The 18,983-nt window shown below is 40.0% G+C and overlaps 1 protein-coding gene across 4 annotated transcripts in view; it reads left to right on the top strand.

The window, feature by feature from the left end:
* The window catches only part of CSNK1A1 (casein kinase 1 alpha 1), a 34,373-nt gene extending 18,822 nt beyond the window's left edge, over window positions 1–15,551 (top strand). For 2 of the 4 annotated variants that reach the window (XM_051630959.1, XM_051630961.1), the window contains 6 exons: window positions 2,903–3,042; window positions 5,721–5,799; window positions 6,809–6,883; window positions 8,124–8,230; window positions 9,087–9,235; window positions 14,038–15,551. In XM_051630959.1, coding sequence (XP_051486919.1) covers window positions 2,903–3,042; window positions 5,721–5,799; window positions 6,809–6,883; window positions 8,124–8,230; window positions 9,087–9,235; window positions 14,038–14,045 — 558 coding nt within the window. In that variant the 3' untranslated portion in view covers window positions 14,046–15,551. The remainder of the gene's footprint in view (window positions 1–2,902; window positions 3,043–5,720; window positions 5,800–6,808; window positions 6,884–8,123; window positions 8,231–9,086; window positions 9,236–14,037) is intronic. The other 2 variants (XM_051630960.1, XM_051630962.1) reach the window with 1 other exon arrangement.
* Window positions 15,552–18,983: the final 3,432 nt, after the last annotated feature.

Below are 18,983 nucleotides of genomic sequence, written 5' to 3'. Positions count from 1 at the left end.
TGCAGTGTCTTTGAATGCACGTGGAGAAGTTCAATTATTGCTTCAGCCAGACTCTTTCCCTTGCTGTTTTTGTTTAAAATGTCTCCAAATGTGTGATGAGAACTCTAATATTTTCATCCATTGTGCTTATACAATTATATTTCTTTAATAAACTGTATCTTGGAGAAGCATGGTCTTGTAGCATTAAATGTTGTACTCCTGACTCTTTAAGAGAAGATGAATTGGAGAGAAATGAAGACATATGCCAGTTTGTAGCAGGACAGCTGGAAATTGCTAAATATGAATCATAGCTCAGGAGTTTGGCCATAGGATCAGTCCGTAACTTTCCACAATAATAGTCTTCATGTATGAAATCCCAGGCAGCTAGCTGCTGTGTGTGAGCTGACAGGCTTCTGTTGTCTGCTTCTGAAAGTCTCTTATCAGTTGAGGCAAAGACTTTGATCTGCTTCGCTCATTGCTCTTGGCAAAAATCTTGCCCTACTTCTCCAATTTCCTGCTGATGGTGCAACAAACAGAATTAAGGTGGTATGAGGTTATCTGTGGGAATACTTTTCTGTTCCTGCTGGCCAGTGTTCCTGCTGGCTGGCATTGATACTTTGGATGTCCATCCAAATCAGGCTGTACCTCCTAATTTAACTCTTTGCAAGACAAATGATGGACTTAACTCCCATCTTACACCCATCTGCAGTTGGAAATTCAGAATGAGTCTTAACTTCCTGAGAGAAGTCAGTGCCATAATATAGTATCCAGTTACTTGACTAGTGAAAAACAAGCCTGTGTTGCTGAACTGATTGCTTTGTTTTTTCTGAGGTTCTATATATACCTCTTGAGAATGCAGCATCACCTTGTTCAGTTGTAATACAGAACGCTCATAGCAGCTGTGGAAGAGGCAGAACATTTATTTTCTAACTTCTAAGGAAAACATTCTTACCAAGTCAGTGTTAAACAGGGCTAGACATCAGTTGTGTATGTATTAGAAGCACTCTTCTACTGTTAACAATTTTGATTCATGAACTGTGACTTCGTCCTTTTATACCATTAATTGTCAGCAAGATCCCCAAGATTAGAGACAGCACGTGAAGGCTTTACGTTGTTTAAAGTGTTAGTAACTAATGTGCAGCAAAAATTTTCTGACTGGTGTATATAGTGTTTGGTTTACCCTCCTTCTCAAGGAATAGTCTGCTTAAACTAATGGGCAAAGTGCCTGCAAAAGTAGCTGTTGCAAACCATACATCAGAGGCTGTCATCAGATCAGAAAGCTTTAATCAGAAAATAAGGGATTGCATTTGAGCTCAAGCTTTGCTTCTAGGAAAGCTGCATTTGCAGTATAGCAATAACAGAAGCTTTGTACTGTCTGCTTGAGAAGTTCCAAAATCACTAATTTCCTGGTAGCAGGAGAACATGTCCATGCTCACTAAGTGAGTAACTACCTCTAGTGGTAGCTGTGGTGGGTGCAGCAAAGACAAGACCCCCACTTCTCTGAACTGTCTGCCCAGTGTAGTTGATGTGAAAACTCGGGCTTACCGCCTCTTGCTCAAAGCGTTCTGCACTTTCAGGGTCACTTTGTCTGTAACAGTAAATGTACAACTGCTTTGTGGTGGCATATAGATCATGGCAAGACTTCACCTTTTCTGCTCCGACATCAGTGGCTTAAGAGGCTTTTAGCTTTGTTTTTTTGCTGTCTAGACTATAGTTAGAAAATCTTCAACCAGAATTCTATAACATACCTTCCATGCAATTCAGAAACCTTTCAGTATCTTTGATACTTTTGTGTTGAGTGTCACTTTTTAATTCACAGCACTTCCAGTGTGCCAGAGTGACCCTTGATTTCAGTCTTGGGTGCAGGGATACCTGCATATCAGTCTCCAGTACTTGCTTTTATTTAAAGCTGCATCTTCTGTTCTGGAATCACCTTTTAAAGTGATACTGAATAGGCTTTTACTTATAATTTCTTGAACCTTGTGTCTTCTTTCCGTCATCCCCTTCCCAAGTTACTTTTGCAGTATTTATTAATCTGTAGGGGTTGTAGTACCTGATCCTGTACATTAATCCACCATTGGAATTACAAGCTCAGTGTGATGACTTGTAGCTTCAAGGCTGATTGCTAGAATTTGAAATTTTCCTTAGGTATTTTTGCCTGAGCTTTTGTGTCTAGTCCTGAAAACTTGTTGCAAGAAGGTACAGTTTATATATAAACCTTTGTAGATAGACTGGCTGTTAGCACGCTAATTAGCATGCTAGACACCAAAATCCTTGGGCAAGCTTGGTTATTAGAAACCTGACTTGGATTCCATGTCCTAGACTCTTGCTTCCTGGCTGTATTGATACTATCAGCGAGTGTGTCATGCTGCTGCAGTAGTGTTCTGGTAGTTTTAAACTGAGCATATGATTGAAAGCAAGATGTCTTGTTTGCTGTTGAAGGTTTTGGCCTTACACTCTGCAGAATGGCCAGTGTTCTTTGACCCCTAGAGAAGAATACAGGATGTGCATTGTTTGCGTTAAGCTGCTGAGCTACCATTAACTATCTTTATGTGTAAACTGCTCTAGTTTGAGCGGGTTTTTGTGAAGTGTGCTTTTGCACATACTAGTTCCCTTCCTAAATTGTGCACTGTGGTTATTGATCTATAATTGTAACTTAAAGTTGTAGAACTAAGCTACAGATGTTGAGTAGCATGATCTAGTCTATTCCACTGGACTGAGAAAAGGCTTGAACTAATTCACTGTGAAGTTTTTTACCTGACTAGTTAAAGCTCATTGTGACTCTGCACTGTTACTTTGCTTCCTTTTAACTGCAGGCTGTTACATTGTGTGGATGTCTTAAAATTTAGCTAATGCCTAGTGAAAGAGGTTGGGGATTCCTTGCATTGAATAGAAGTATAATCTGTTTTCATTTTTCTTTAAGTTATTCCTTATTGACTTTGGTTTGGCCAAAAAGTACCGGGACAACAGGACAAGGCAACACATACCATACAGAGAAGACAAAAATCTTACTGGCACAGCTCGATATGCCAGTATCAATGCACATCTTGGCATTGAGCAGAGGTGAGTTCAAGGAGATGACTGCTGTGCTTATGGAGGCTGCAAGATGATCTTATTTGTAAGCTTCTGAAATAATTTTCTATGAGTATGTGTGCGTATATCCCTTTGCAAGTGCTTTTCTTTTTGGCTGTGTGGCAAAAAAAAATTCTAACATCTAATTTGCTTCATGAGAGTCCAGTTCTTGCAGGCATAAGGTGGGTGTTCAGCGTACTGTTTTGATTTTTTTAAAAGATAAGCAATATTTCCATGTGCATATGTCATGGGGCTTTCACAAATAAAATGGTGCACTTTCCCAATTGTGTTGGTACCTGCTGATGCCGCTGCTAAATGGCTTGAGTTGCAATTCCATAGCCAGGAAAGGTTTTCTAAATATGGTGTTGCTCTCCATTCAAGTTAGTAAATTATTATTTATTCTTTTGCCTGCAAACAAGACTTAAAGTTCTTCTACTTCACTCACACTGTATTTTAGTTTCTGGTGTACACAACCGTAGTTGTGGCTCTGTATGTATATGTACACATTTATGTTTATATGCTTGAGCTTTACTTAATCAACAAACGTTTTTATCATCTGGATCAAAAGCATGTTGCTACTACAGTGTTGTAGCAGCAGCCCATCTCTGCTGGTACTGGGAATTCTAACATATTTAGAAATGTAGCTTGTTGCATGCTAAAAGCTAATAAACTTGTCTAGATCAAGCCAACAATGAGGCAGACAAATAATATACTCCTGTAATCAGCAGAAACCAGTTCTGCAGCTTATGGCAGGACTATTAGTGCTGCACTTAAACTGTCACTGTATCTGATCATAGCTATTCTCAATGAGCTGTTTGCAATGTTATCCATTTCTTGTAGTAATGAAGAGTATTGTCCCTTTTTCCAAATCCTGAAAATCACTTTTATCAATATGAGCTCAAATGTAATATATCCATTACAGATTTACAGAACTAAGTATTTTCTACTACAAAATAAATGAAATTAAATATTTAAACAATTAACTGGATGGGGGATGGAAACTTAATTCCTGTATTGCTTCTGAATTTACCACTGCCTTCCCAGAATTTTTTTTCATGTCATGGCCCCATATTCGTTCACTGATTCATGTTGATGATTAAAATCTGCAGTTCTAAGTGAATTAGCAAGTTTTGCAAACTGTTGTGATCTTGGTATTTTTCATCTGTCTTTGGCTGTGGTTTCATGTTACAGCTGAGATAACCTCAGAGGTAGCTGCTGTTAAAGAGGAATGAAGTAGTATTCCCTTCCCTTAGCCCTGGACTCAGCTAGGGCTTATTTGTCCCTGTGGTGAAATGGTTTAAGGAGCCAAGCTGATTTTTTTTCTGGGATGGCTCCCTGAACTGATTCTCCAAAGGGTCAGAGAGCTGGGACACAAGTTGAGAGGGTGACATGCAGGTTGTTCTGATGATTATTAGTGGTTACATTGGGTTGGCTGTAACAGAAACCATCACCTGCAACTTCTTTCCTCTTCTGCCAAGATCTGGAGGTAGATCTGTCCAGGTTCTTGCAGATTGTTCTCTATTAAAGGGAGCTGTTTTGTTCTCACTGGAAGGGAGATGTTTTACCCATACAAATACCCATATGTATAATCCTGTTTGCAATACCACTCTCTGCCTTTTAGTCCCTTGTGGGAGTAGTAGGTGCTTAGTCTTTACTGCCACCATTTCAGTACTCTTGCAGATCTGTCTGGGTGGCAGCCTATCAAATTCTTTTGATAAGGGAGGTAAGAGTAGAAAAATAACTTATTTTTCTGTCTCCTGTTGAGTAGATGTCAGTGGCAGAGGAAAAGTCTGATTCTACAAGAGCTGGGAAGAAGCAACTTTGCCATGAAGGGGAAAAAAAAACATGGAGCATTTTTTCTACTTCAGTGAACTGCACTAGCCTTAGTAATCATGAAAGCTGTGTAGCAAAGTATGATGTTGTTTGACTGAAGTGCTGATCTGGAGCATATGCAGTGCAGAAAATGTTTGAAGCCTCTTAGATGAGTTTGCTTGCAAATTCTCAGTGACTAAGTCTGTGGATAGATAACTTTGGAATTCTATAGCTGCCTTGAAACTGCCTTGCTGTAAGAAGAAAGCAGAGGCACCTCTAATACATGCACCTTTCTAGATATTTCTTGTCCTTTAAAAATAATGGAGGAACTTCAGGAGTGAGGAAATAGGCCCCTTTTTTTGGGCTACATGTTCAGTATTGTTCCCAGATTGAGGCAAGGTTCAGGGAAAACTCCTGATTAACTTCCTTAATGAAGTTAAGGCTAACAACATATATCTCTCACAATGCATTCTGTGGTTCCTGCAGGTAAAACTCGTTTCTCTTCAAGCTACCTAATTAAATGGGAAAGACATCTAATATTTAATTTTTATTTTCTAAAGCTTTTGTTTCCCACATTATTCTAATGTAACTGCAGATAGAAGCTTACACACAGAATGCCTACTGACTGGCTTGAAAAATGAGTAGGATCTCCTTCCTGCTTGTGAAGACTTGTTACATGTCTGCCAGTGGAATCCTGAACACCTAGATGTCTTAGCTGTGTTAGAAAGAGACCTTCCTTTGCACCAAAGCTTAGGTTTTATTCTGTAATTATAATTTATTTATTTAATTTTACTTTTGAATGCTTGCACCATTTGGAATAAAGTATGAAATGCCAAATGTTCTTTGTCTTTCTGCAGTCGTCGAGATGACATGGAGTCTCTAGGCTATGTATTGATGTACTTCAACAGAACCAGTCTGCCTTGGCAAGGATTAAAGGTAGGTGTTATGTTGCTTTTTCTCCCTCCCACTCTTCCTTTTTTTTTTTTTTTGAGTATTGTGCTTCTGCCTGCTGGTTTGGATAGGTGGTTTTGTTTAACGTTTAGCTTCAGTTATACAAAGCACCTTTTCCCAAGACATTGTACTTATAGAATGTAAAAGAAAGGTTCTTTCTGCTTTTCAGGCAGCAGGCAAAATGTGTATTGTTTGCCTGTCTTAAAATTTATGTTAAACAATAGCTTACATCATCTTTTGCAATTTATTATTGTCCTGTTACAGGCTGAGGTCCTCTTTGGGAAGTAGAAAATAACATTGTTAGTGGCTTTTTGAATTGCTGTAGAGAGCAAGGAAATAATCTCTGGCCCAGCAAGCTCAGTTTCAGTGAAATCTTCAGTCCAGTTAATGGTATGACTGAGTAATTATTAGCTGCAGCAGACTTGTTTCAAGTATTGTCATGTATGGTAGCCAAGTACGAGCATGGCAAATATTTCTTACTTGTTACATAGACTTCAGTGATTTGTTTTTGTGTTTTAATTGTTTTTCTTCCTGTGTGTGAGTGTTGTGTAACTGAATGGTGTTGCAGCTGCAAGTTTTCTAAACAGGCAAGCAGCTTGTGAAACACTAGAACTCTTCAGCTGCAAATGAATGTAATGGCTGCTCAGTGAAACACAGGCAGCCCTTGAATGGGATACTGAGTGGGAATTAATAGAACTTTGGCAAATGGAAATGCAAGTCTGGTCTGTTTAATGGACAAAAGCATCAGCCAGAACTCCATGAGCTGTGCCATGTGATGGAAGCATTAGACTGCGACAAATGGTATTAAACTGTGTCCAAATCTTAATACCAGATTGACCTTCATTCTCTTTGCAATAAGAGTGTGGGACTTGGAGATTTCACATAAAATACTTATGGTTGACCAAAGGATTTTTGTAATTTTTTTTTTTGCTACTGTCCTTGTTAATCCAGTGTTGCACAATATCTCTTATATTGTGACCTACATGTTCCACAGGCTGCAACAAAGAAGCAAAAGTATGAAAAGATTAGTGAAAAGAAAATGTCCACTCCTGTTGAGGTTTTGTGTAAGGTAAGAGTTTCCAAATTATGTCATACTGTGAAATGGAAGTTATTTTTTTCCTGTTTTAAAACTAGTGTCAATATATTAGATACTCGGCAACAAATGCCATGTGAGACTAATACTTTCTGGTGGCCATGGTTGCCTTGTGTTTGGCCACACAACAAGACTCTGCAACAGGGCAGGCATTCACTGCTGTTCCTTGGTGTAGTTCATGCCACTGTCATTCCAGCTCTTGGTGACTGTTGGCTGTGCTAGCTCTCCAGCTCTCTTAGGTGTGGCTTGTTCATATTTTCAGCTCTACTGGGAAAGTTGTACATGTGCCTTCTTGGATAGGTAAAGCCAAGGTAGAGCTGTATAGCTTGCCCATTAATACTCACTTCTGCCTCTTCAAGATTGCTCAGATTGTTTTCTGTATTTCAAGTAGAGGCTGTACTGGAAGTGGATATCAAGTGATCTTTAAAACCTTGTTGCAGAGTGGTATTTTTCCAATACTGTCCTTCCCAGTGCAGTCCTTTGGGTCTTAAGATTTCTCTTGAGGTGTGGCAGCCACATGCTTGTTAACAAAGCCCTTGAGAAATGTGATAGTTTTTGCACATTAAACTGCAGCACCAGGTGTTGCACTTCCAGTTGTGCACATTTATAAATGCTCACAGTCTAACAACATCTCCCAGGCTGCTGAACTGTTACACCCTGTGTTTTTTTCTGGTAGCACAGCACTGTGCTGTCTGCTATTACCTATTTACACATAGGCTTTAATGTAGCATTACATGTATAAATATGTAAAAGCAAGGAATCTTTGAAAGAAGTCTTCATGGTTTAAATCTTCACACTTAGCAGTGGTAACTGACCTTGGCCTCTAGTATGCTCAAGTAGATCATCAAGGAAACATGAGTGGAGTCAGTTAAAAGACAATTACTAATTTCAGAAACCTAGTTAATAAGAACTAGATTTGGTTAGGATTAATGAGGTTAAATATGCTGTATGATGAAGATTTTGGTAGCAGAGGACTTGTGATCGCAACACATGCATCAGGTAACGATTCTGGGGAAGGAATGAGTACCTGGTAACTTGCTGATTTAATCCACTTTCTGAAACACAGAATAAATAATGAGGCAAAGTGGAATTTACACATGAATCTTCAGCCAGTTTTTATCTGCCATTATAGTCAGTAATACAGCCTTTTGCCTTCTTATAGGGTTGTTAGCTTTTTGCTGCAAGCCATGGCTTGATTAACACTGTTGATTTACAGGGATTCCCTGCAGAATTTGCCATGTATCTGAACTACTGTCGTGGCCTGCGCTTTGAAGAGGCACCAGATTACATGTATCTGAGGCAATTATTCCGTATTCTTTTCAGGTCAGTTTCAAAGTGGAAAAGTACAGAAATTTGTCAGCCTTTTATCAGTTAGTAACTACTCTATGGGACTTGCACTGCAGAAAACTGCTCTGTATGTGTGTGATTTAGGAAGTTTTTCTGGGACTTTCAGATTTTGAAAAGCTGTTTAAAGGACCTGAAAAATATTGTTCAAAATAAAAAGGTTTGCTTGGTTTTGAGTTGCATGGTCTGACCACTAATGGTAGACTTAAGCCCATGTTTCAATTTCTGTATCTAGTAGCTTAAAAAGTTGACCCCTTAGCAGAATTGTTTGAAGCTCATGTTTGGAGGTTGGTGATGGAACTAGCAGTGGTGCCCTGGAGATGGATTTCAGTGGAGGGGAATAGTCCTGTTTCATTGAAATTGTTAGAGAAACCAGAATACAAACTAAACCTTGTGGAGTGATCAGCATCTTGTCAAAAGAAGAACTGTTTCTGATCTGTCAAGAGTCTCCCTCCGGGTTTCTGGAATCCAAAGCAATTATTATTTGATGATCTACAATACTGCAGTCTCTCCATGAAACTATATATATTTTAAAAAATAATCTGGGAGCCTTAGTGCAGACAAGCAGATTAGCTGGCTTGGGAGGAAGTGCTGCTTCTACATACGCAGACTCCTGTGTAAGCAGTGAAGAAAATGCTACTTGATGGTATTTGGACTTGCTTTGGGAATCCCTTTAAGTTAATAATACTTAGCATTTATATACCACTCAATCTCCAAAGCAGCTTACCAAAAGAGTTAACCTCTGGTTCTGGTTTTTCAACAAACTCTTGGCATTTGCAGTAAGGAAGATATGATGTGTTACATTAAAGTATTTCACTTTTTTTTTTTTTTTTAGGACCTTGAACCACCAATATGACTACACATTCGACTGGACAATGTTAAAGCAGAAAGCAGCACAGCAGGCAGCCTCTTCCAGTGGGCAGGGGCAGCAGGCCCAAACCCCCACAGGCAAGCAAACTGACAAATCCAAGAGTAACATGAAAGGTTAGTAGCCAAGAACCAAGTGACGTTACAGGAAAAAAAAAATTACACTAATTTGGACAATGTCAGCAATTTAAGTGTTAGATCAAGGAGGTGGTTTAAAAAATGTATTTGGCTGTTAATTTAAAGAGCAAAAACAAAAGACGTCCTTGGAGAATTTGACTACTAACTTTATACCAAAATGTCCTTGTTCTTCATACCATTTCTTCTGGGGATGTTGGGTCATTTTAACCACTGCATCTTTTGCTCCCACATTAACCACTTTCCAAAAACAAGAAACTGACTTGGTGTTGGGAATGTGACATTTTTATTTATTTTTATGTATATATATACATATATGATATATATTTATATATATAAAAATACATTAAGCAATCCAAAATCCTAGACCTAACACTTCTTAAGGGATAATTCTCATTAACTAGGCCAGGATCTAGAGACTTTGGGTTCTACTCTGTTCCAGCTGGTAATAGTGCTCTGGGTTTGCTTCTGTTGTATGCTTCAAACATTGGGAACAGAAAATTGTGAGTGATCTGGCTTCTTCCAGTGGTTTGGGTTTACACTGAAACATTTGGTCCAGAGTTAAAGGAAAGGACCAAGGAGCTCAAAATACCTTCCCTAAATCACTGAGTAACCCTAAACTGCTGTGGATGGCCAAGTCACAATTTTCTGAAGTATCTGGATGCTCTGGTGTGGGGCTTCAGGTTTCTTCACTGTTTTTAATGTTCTTATGTTATGGTTTTAAGGGGAAATGTTGTGAAATGTTCAAGATGTAATTGTGTTCAAACTGAAAACTGAGTTCTGAAAAGAAACATCAAATTATTTTTAACATTCTAGAAGCTTTTTAAAATTTTTGTGATGTGAATCTGCCAGTGTTAGTCTAGTAGGTCTCCAGAATTAAGTGATTATTACAGCCAGTCTTGTAATGAAACTGATCTTCAGATGAGCTGTGGATAAAATTTAAGCTAAAATTAAGTTGAGTCAGGCTAGAGAAGCTACATTTTAAGTTATTGCTGCTGAGATAGCCTGTTGAGGTATTGCTGCTGTTTGCCACTCTTCGGTGTGTCCTTGTTGTGGTTATCATATGTATACAATTACACTTAACATGGCAGACTTGGCAGTCAAAGAATTGCAGAAATGTTTACAGGAAACTTACCATTGTTTTTCATGTATTGTGGCAGCATTCAAACATGACCAGGTTGCTTTTGTCAAAACACCTATCAAAAAATACAACACTTACTCATATTTTTGGGTGCAGTATAATACCTGCTGATCTTTCCAAGCCTCAATCTGAAATGGTTTCTTGAAGAAAAAAGCTTTCATAGAATACCATTAAATGTCAGGGTCTTTGTGACAGAGAGAGTCCCAACTTGTTTTGCTGGAGCCAACAGGTGTTATGACACTGAAGGCTTCTTCAGCTGGAACTCCAGTTCATAGCAGGCTCGGTGATTAAGCACTCAGGCTTAGATTGCTTCCTGAAATACACAAGCTCTGACTGGAGTGCAGACCCACTACTGCATTCAGCCCAATGTCAGGGTGTGGAAAGGTTGGCTGTTAGAACAGTAGGAAATAATGTGAGCAAACTTGCAGATTCTTCACAACGACTCATGTTTAAAGTGAAGGTCTTCCCATAGCTGATGGTCTGTAAATGGATGCTGCCCTGAAAATCAAGTTGTGTGCATTTGAAATATTACTTTGATAGTGAGGCATTCTGAGATGCAATGTGCCACTTTCCTGGCTCAGGTGGTCCCTGACCAAGAGCTATTCTGTAAGTGGAGAAGAGGTCATTATAATGATTATCTGCCTTCAATTTCTAGTGAGGTTTTAGTGACAGAGTGCCAAGCTGCAGCTGACTGACAATGAGTAACGGGGAGACTGTCTTCCAGTTGAACCTAATAGACCATTTTTGTTTCCCAGTGGACCTGCCTCATCACTTCCCTTTAGTAATAAGGCCCATGGCTACAGCTATAGAGAAGCTGTTGTTTTTCCAGCAGTATTTCATTGGCTCTTGCAGGAGTAACAGTCTTCTGGGGGAGTGGCTCCTCCTCTCCCCTCCCATGGTGTGACCTTTGGATTGATCAAGCTGTAATGTCAGCAGAGCATTAAAGTAGTGCTTGTCAAACATCTGAAGATTGCCTTGTTTCCTAAAAAAGTTAGCTTAGGCACTTCATCAAAGTAAAGATTACAGATTTCTAAAATCCTGTATGCCTTTTTGTGGGAAATACTGCCTGTTAATGAAGATTTTCTGAAACCAGCTAAGCTCCAGCAGGAGGCTTCATGGCTTATATGTTATTGTCACATGGAAGATTAATTAAATAGCTGGTTTATTTTTTTCCAGAGTTCAGTTAAATTCGCATGAACTTGCTGTAGCAAAGGCTATGCTGAAATGGCTTAAAAGACTTCATAGTATTGAGTTCTACACCTCTGGTAACTGTATCCAGTTTAACAAGACTACTGGAAAAAGCAGTTTATAGTGCATTTATTGGTTACAAATTTGTTACAGTGTACAAATTGGTTACAGTTTACTCTATGAAAGTGCAAGTACTGTTGAATATGTGCATCTTGGGAGTGGAGTAGAGCAGGGGTGTGAAAAATTAATTCTTTCTTAAACATCCAGAGCCTTACACTACTTAGATCATTTGGACAGCATGCTGATTTATAGATATTCCTGGCTGCTTTAAATAGGATCCATATCAAACTATTTCACTGGGCCCTATTGAGCAGCTGTTCAGGCTGAATATTCTGTTTGGTTCCAGCATAGCCTGTTCTGTCAGTGGCCTTTTTTCCCTGGGTTGTTGTTTTTTTTTTTCTTCTTCTTTTTTGCCTTTCCCTCCTTGGAACCCTGTGCAGTGTCTTTTGTAACAGCAAGATCAGCTGGTTTTGAACTTGGGAGAGGTGAACTGTTTCAACAGACAGAGCTTCTCTGCTGACTCTGGGAAGTTTGCCTCTTGGTTCTTGACAGTGCAGCAGTTGTTCAGGTGTGATTTGTAGCAGTACTTACAGTCAGCTACTCTTAGTCATAAAACTGACTCAAGCAGTACACCTCCAAGGTAAAGTCCATCAGTTCCATTTCTGAGGGTTGTTTTTAATTCCCTTCAGTATGGAGTCCTGTAAGCCTGTCAGCAGTCCCATTAGCATTCACTGGATGCCTGTGGTCATGGCAGTATTTCTCAGAACAGACTTAGTTCACTACTTGAGATCTACTCCCTGTAGAGTTGGGCATTCTCTTGCCCATAATAACTTGCATTTGAGGTGTTCTAACAAATAATCACCATATAATGTCCTTTGTCCTCAGGTTCAGGATCTTATATTTATTTGAAACATCCAGGCTTCTACAGCAATGGGTTGATCTGCTTCCACACTGGGAGCAGACTCTTTTGTTGACTTAGTTTTGGCAGCTTTAATGGAGAAAGTGGTTCAAACGATGAATCAGTGTTCACTGCTGAAAACACTACATGGAAAAACAGTGTAACTTTTGGTTGTATGCATCCAGTAAGGGCTCTGGACAACTTTAGGCCACTGGACCTAAGGAGTCACTGGGGGTCTGTGAGAATTTGCACTCAAGTAGGAATGGCTGTCTTAATTCTGGTGCAGGATTTTTTTATTTATTTTTTAGAATTCCTACTGCTGCATAAAGAGAATTGTCCTTCAGTGCATTAAGATTGACTTCAAACAAAGCTATTAAATCTCTTCTAAATTACCTGTACCCTACTCTGGAAGAGTTGAAGCTGCTTTCTGGGTACTATCCAGATACATTTTTGATTGAATGTCAGGCTATGTTTAAGACTTGTTTGCACTTGCTTTTCTCTGGATGACAGCACAAGCTATAGCTGAGGTCAGCTTTGTCTGTATTTCACTCTGAAGAGATTTCTGTTGCAAAAACTCAGAGCTGTTACTCAGATGAATTCCTACATCAACAGGATACCATGCTGCTTGGAGGGCATCCAGAACGGAAACTTGCTTGGCAAAGTAGCCTTTGCTTGAGACTCCTGTTACCCTTTAAAGCACAGTGCTACTACCTGAGTCACCAGAAATGAGTGTGTAAGCAGTCACTTGAAGACTGGCTTAGCTTGCAGTAACTGGTTCTTTGAGATCTGTGGATGTATTCCTTTTCTCTCCCTTTTCCACAATGTCTCAAGCTTGTAATTTGGAGTTCTGAACTCCAAAAGAATTGTTCTGGATGATCCACCTCCCCTGTCACATGGGCTGTTTGACTTGTCCTTCCAAGGACAGAAGGTTTGCTGGGTTCCTAGTCACTGTCAAAGGTTCCTGCTTCTGTTGTTACTGCCCAGAGCATTACACGTGTGTGTGTGTGTGTGTGTAATGAGCACCAGTTACTGTAAGGTAAGTTATTCCTGTTCCTTTTCGTTCTGTGTGTGTGACACTGCTGTTCTGTCTCTCTGAAAAGGACCACTGCAATCAGCTGACAGTTTGACATTGAAGGATATAAACACGAGACATTGCAGACAAGTAGAAAACAATCCTATGAAATTACATCCTGCTTCCTAGTGGCAATAACATGTCTGTTGGTCTGAGTTCCTATTTGAAGAATGTGGCATCCAGCTGGTACATAAGCCTGTTTTCCAGCACAGCAGTAGGTGTGAGAGAGAGGTGTGTGTTTGAGCTAAAGGGTGGTGGCAAATGCTGGTTAGCTTTGGAAATGGACACCAGGAGCTCTGAAGTTCTGAGACAGAGCAGCATTTTCCCCTTTGAATGACCATAACTGATGTTGAATTCTCCTGCTATGAAGGCTGTTTCTCATTTTCATCCTGTATCAGTAAGTTGCCCTTGTGTTTATCTTGCAGGTTTCTGAGCATGGCGAGGATGGGACAAAGCAGAGCAGATTGGAGCAGGACTTGTCACTCCCCAAATCCTAGAAATTTTAGTTCATACGTACACTTGCCAGTGGCTGTGGGCAACCATTTACTTGGTGTAAAGAACTTAATATCAGTAAAAACTGGCTCTGGGCAGTGTCAGTGATGCTGCACTTTGAGTTGTAGCAGCTGTAATTGTGAATATTACTGAGATAGTGAAACATGGTGTCCAGTTTTCTATTGCATTTTTTTCAAGTGGAAAAGTTAACTAATGGTTGACACACAAGTGGAGAAAATTGTGCATATGCCAATTTTTGTTACCTTTTTACTTTGAACTACACTGCTTATGAGATCTCATTGTTTTGGAAGAATGGCATGAACAGTCTTCAGCAACAGTTGTGATAATTGTAAATGCTCACAATTGTGCACTCTTTTCTGGTTATTCCTCCCTGGGTTTTGAAAGTTGTACACTTAAAACATTCTTAAAGTTGTTGGCTTCTATGTGCAACATACCAAGCCAGCTGACATGGTAGTAACCAAAGATTCCAGTTTTTAAGCATATGAAAGACTCTGCCTGCTTACCTGTGCTAGAAATAACAGCATCTAAAGTGAAGACTTAAGAGAAACTTAGCGACTACTAGATAATCTTTAGGACTCTGCATTAACTCTATAATGTTCTTGGTATAAAAGGAAAAACAGCATATTTGTCACAAAATTTAGTTAACATCTTACAACTGAACCTGTATGTAAGTTGCTTAGATAAATGTAATCACTGTAAACATCTATATGATCTGGGATTTTGTTTTTATTTTGAAGCGGGAGCTTTTTTGTTTACAAGTTCATTAAAAACTAAGAACTGTTTCTGTAAGGAAATGAGATTTTTTTTTTAATTTGCCTTGTTAATTCAGTTTAAGAAATCTACATTACCCTGTTTTTAAACCAAGTTTCAAGGCCATTTGTTGAGCAAAAGAAGTCATATTTCTTTCTAAATCATTTTAGATTTAGTGTTGTAACTCTTCCTCATTTTGTTTTTAAATAAATTTTGTATTTTTTCCTTGAGGGGGAAGGGGCAGTCTTGCATTTTTATAACTTGTTGTTTGAGACCAGCCCTCTGTACTCAGATTTAATTTTTTTAAAACCAAGTGGCATCTTTTGCAGACCTGGTATTGGCAGCCTCCCAGTGTTGCCATGTCCTCTATCGGCTGGACTTCCTTGTGATTGCTAGTTTTGAGAAAAATTTGAATGGAGTATTTGGATGGTTTTAAACCAAGGCATTTTCTTTCAAGTTCTTGTGAAGTGGATATGACCAGATTTACTCTTGTTCTTGGGGACAGCCTCACACCATGCAGAATTCACATTGGTTACTGCCCCAGGCTGTCTTCCTTCTCACTCCTATTCTAGCCCAGCTGAAAGAAAGAAATACTTTTATTGCTGGTAATTCTTTAACAGTGTAATTTATTCCTTTATAGCATGTCAGAATAAATTAAAAAAATGTCTGAAAATGCTGCCAGATGCCTATTGTGTAAATGTTGTTTGTATGTTAGCTTTTTAGACAGTTTCCATGCATGTAGCAGAGTTCCTGCTCACAGTTCATATTTTTACTGTTTGAAAAGGTCTTTCATTTTGAAAAACATTTCTTCAAGACCATAATACCGACACTGTGTACTCTGTCATCATGGAGCAGTAATTTGGATCAAGGCCACACTCTGGTGCAGTCACTATGCATATTCCCTCTACGAGAAGGATCTGCCCTGAGAAGATGTTAAACTTTATCTGGAGAACATTGTGTGCTAATAAACATTTGTATGGGTAATCTGGGAGTACAGGGAGGCAAAAAGTCTGCTGGGCTTCAGAGATACTGGTGCACGTTTGGAACCTTCTGAGACAGAGTGGTTGGTGGTCTCTGTTACCTGGAAGGAGGAAGAAGAAATGTAGCTCATTCTTCTGGCTAGAATGTTCTTGTAGGCTCTTGGGTATTGTCCTACCTGAATAAGGATGCTTTACAAGCCATGCCTCATGAAAACTGGCTTGTTTCTAAGAACCTGGTACCTAGAGTACTGTGTTGTGTCCTGACATACAAGTTCTCCTGTCCAGGCAATGCATCTGACAATATGCATTGGCAGAAGGGGAAGAAGCATCAATGAAATGCTGGCTTGGCAGCTGTTTTCAGAGTGGCTGCTTGGAATTGTTTTGTCACCACTTTTCTTGCTTTGACATGAGATATTTAAAAGTCAGAGGAAGTAATTTGGTTTCAGGAGAAATTAATTCCTCTGACTGTTAAATTTACTCATGACTTTGAGGAGGATTGGCGAATTTTAGAAACAAAACTGCCCTTGTTGAGCACTGCAAGCAAGAACAGTTTGTGTGCTTGGAGTGTCAAAATGTGTTGGTTTGCAGTTCTCACAACTTGCAAGCCTTGTTCTATGGAGGATCATGGAGTCCCAATTAGTATTTTAGACATTGTGTGTTAATAGTTTACTTCTGCACAGAGGTATGAGCTTGGAACAGTCAGCTGTGTCCTGCTGCTTTGCAGAAAAACAGACTGCACCAGACATGCTGAACAGTGAACGAGATGGCAACCTTCCTTAAAGAGATGCTGTGAAACTGAATGCTCACTTACTGTATAATCTCTTTGGTTTGTAACAAAGACTTAAAACTGAAAGTATTAAAAACTGTGTGGATCTTGACTTCTGGTTGCAGCTCTGCAAAGGTTTGGTGTTGGGAGGTCTGTTTATTACAGTCCTGATGAAAAGTCAAACTTCTGCAAGCAATTGTAGGCCCTTTACAAGCAGTTACTGTTATAAAAGGGACCATGAAGTGCAAGAACTGCAACCTCATGGAAAATGCTAGAATTCAGGTGGTAACGTTTGGCTGTGACAGCAACTTCTCAGTCATCTTACTAAGCTGTGAACAGTTTCAAACCTCCCTACAACAACTGAGAGGTGTCCTAAGGCCACCTTTTAAAGGCTTGCTGAAGTTGGAGCATGGAGCACTTGTGTGCACAGCATACTGCTTCCTTGCTGTTAGCCTATTTAAGCTATTCCTTGTTACAAGCAATTGAGATCCTTTCTCTTTTCTCCCATAAAAGGCTCTGAAAGAAGGACAGACTGCTTGAGATTTCAGTTGTTAGTAACATTAACAGCATCACACTCACTGCCTTGCCTGCTGTTCTGTGTTGGGAATTGGTAACAGGTAATGAATTCAACCCCTGGCTTTGTTGAAAACTCAGTCTCTGAAAGCCAGGTACATTTTTGGCAGGTGTCTCAAGCCTGTCTGGTGTGTGCCATCCTAATTTTTTCCACTGATTTCCATTCAATTGTCTGGGGATTATGTGTTGATCTGCTCTGCTGTTTTCTGTGTGTCTCTCGGGTGGCTTTTTCAGGTGCATTGCTTTCAACTTGCAGGAACTTGCACATGCTCTGTGGGCTGGTGAGGGTGCCGAGGTCATAGCTGTGCTGGTTTGAGCAGGAGGCTGGTTTAGATGCCTCCCTCTAGTCCCTTTCACCTGGAATTTTCTCTGATCCCAAGTTTGCTTTTTTGCATAAGGCTTTAATTTCCCATGACAACATTCTCCAGAAGATTTGTTGCTTAGCTAGTTCAAACAGCCCCAGCTGCTCCTTACTTAATTGCAGTGAAGCAATCATGATTTCATATCAGCTTGATGTTGTAACACAAGTTTATGACCATGGCAGGCTCCAGACAAAAAGGAAAAGTGGGCTGGGAGGAAGAGCTGTCTGCTCCGAGCATTAATGCCTCTGGAAACAAGGCAAGGAAGTGCCCACCCTCCTAATTGAGCCTGAGTGGAAGGATTACGTCCATGGTATGTTCTAATGTGGAAATGGCTCTTTAATGTAATCCTTGTCATCCAGGGCTAAACAGGAAGGGGGAGAGGGTGGAACCAGGTCTGTATGCAAAGAATTGAGATGGTCAATCTCAACCTTGTGCCAGGACACAAGGATGTTCATCATTCTCAACTGCATTAACAAAGCTTTTCAAAATAGAGCCAGGACTGTGTTGTCCTTAGCCATGAAGGTGGGTGTTAAACAACAGCATGTCCAAAACACAGGGATGTGTCCTTGCGTTTAAAGGAACCACAGGAGGTTTAGCTGCTTTGCCAAGCTCTGTACTAAAGGTATGAAATGTTTTAAATTAAGATACATGAAGCAAAAATTCACATTAGTAAGAAATTCTCAGATACAACTGTTGCTAGTGCTGAATTCAGGTAGCTGGAAATGGGAGGGGCTAAGGGGTGTTCTCACACGAGCCTAAGGGTGTATAGATTTTGTCCACAAATAACTGAAAGAGCAGGAGCTCCATTTTCAGAGAACAGCTAGGCATTTTGGTATCAGGGGCTGCTTCTGGAAGTACCTGAGTGCAGTCAGCCCTAACTGTTCTCTTTCTCCTCCCCTCCTCAGGAGCCTTTGTTCCTGTTGATAGTGGATTGTTTTTTGTAAACACAGCTGGTCTTAACTTCATTTCTTTCCCTCCCTGAGTCTGAAGGATAGCACCAGTCCATGTAGCTGACAGTGAAGCTCTTCCAGAGCTGCTGTGTGCTCTGGTAGTGTGCTGAAGAGCAGGCTGCTGGCTCCATTTACTGCTCCCTGTTCTCTGCTACCTTTGAAATAGTAGTGAGCCTTGAGCTACTCTGCAGATGACAGACTTTGAACTCTTTTTTGAATAAAAGCAATCTGAGATGATCAGAAGACCAGGAAGGAGTGTATTTGCTGTTGTACAGGGTAGACTGGCTTTTGAGCTTTCCTTGTTGCAGTCAAAGGCCCTGTGTGTAATTACTGGGCCTTATTCTTTACAGCCCTATAAATACACAGGGCAGGTGCTTGACTCGGCACAACTCAGATAACCAGTGAGGTGGGGCAGTGGTACCTGCCTGACTCAGCTGTGCTTTGTGGGACATCATGGTCCACCAGACCAGGGGCACA

This window comes from Apus apus, chromosome 13, assembly GCF_020740795.1.
Source record: "Apus apus isolate bApuApu2 chromosome 13, bApuApu2.pri.cur, whole genome shotgun sequence".
NCBI lineage: Eukaryota > Metazoa > Chordata > Aves > Apodiformes > Apodidae > Apus > Apus apus.
Note: the sequence above shows the minus strand (reverse complement) of the source record. Positions and strands in the feature narration are given on the sequence as shown.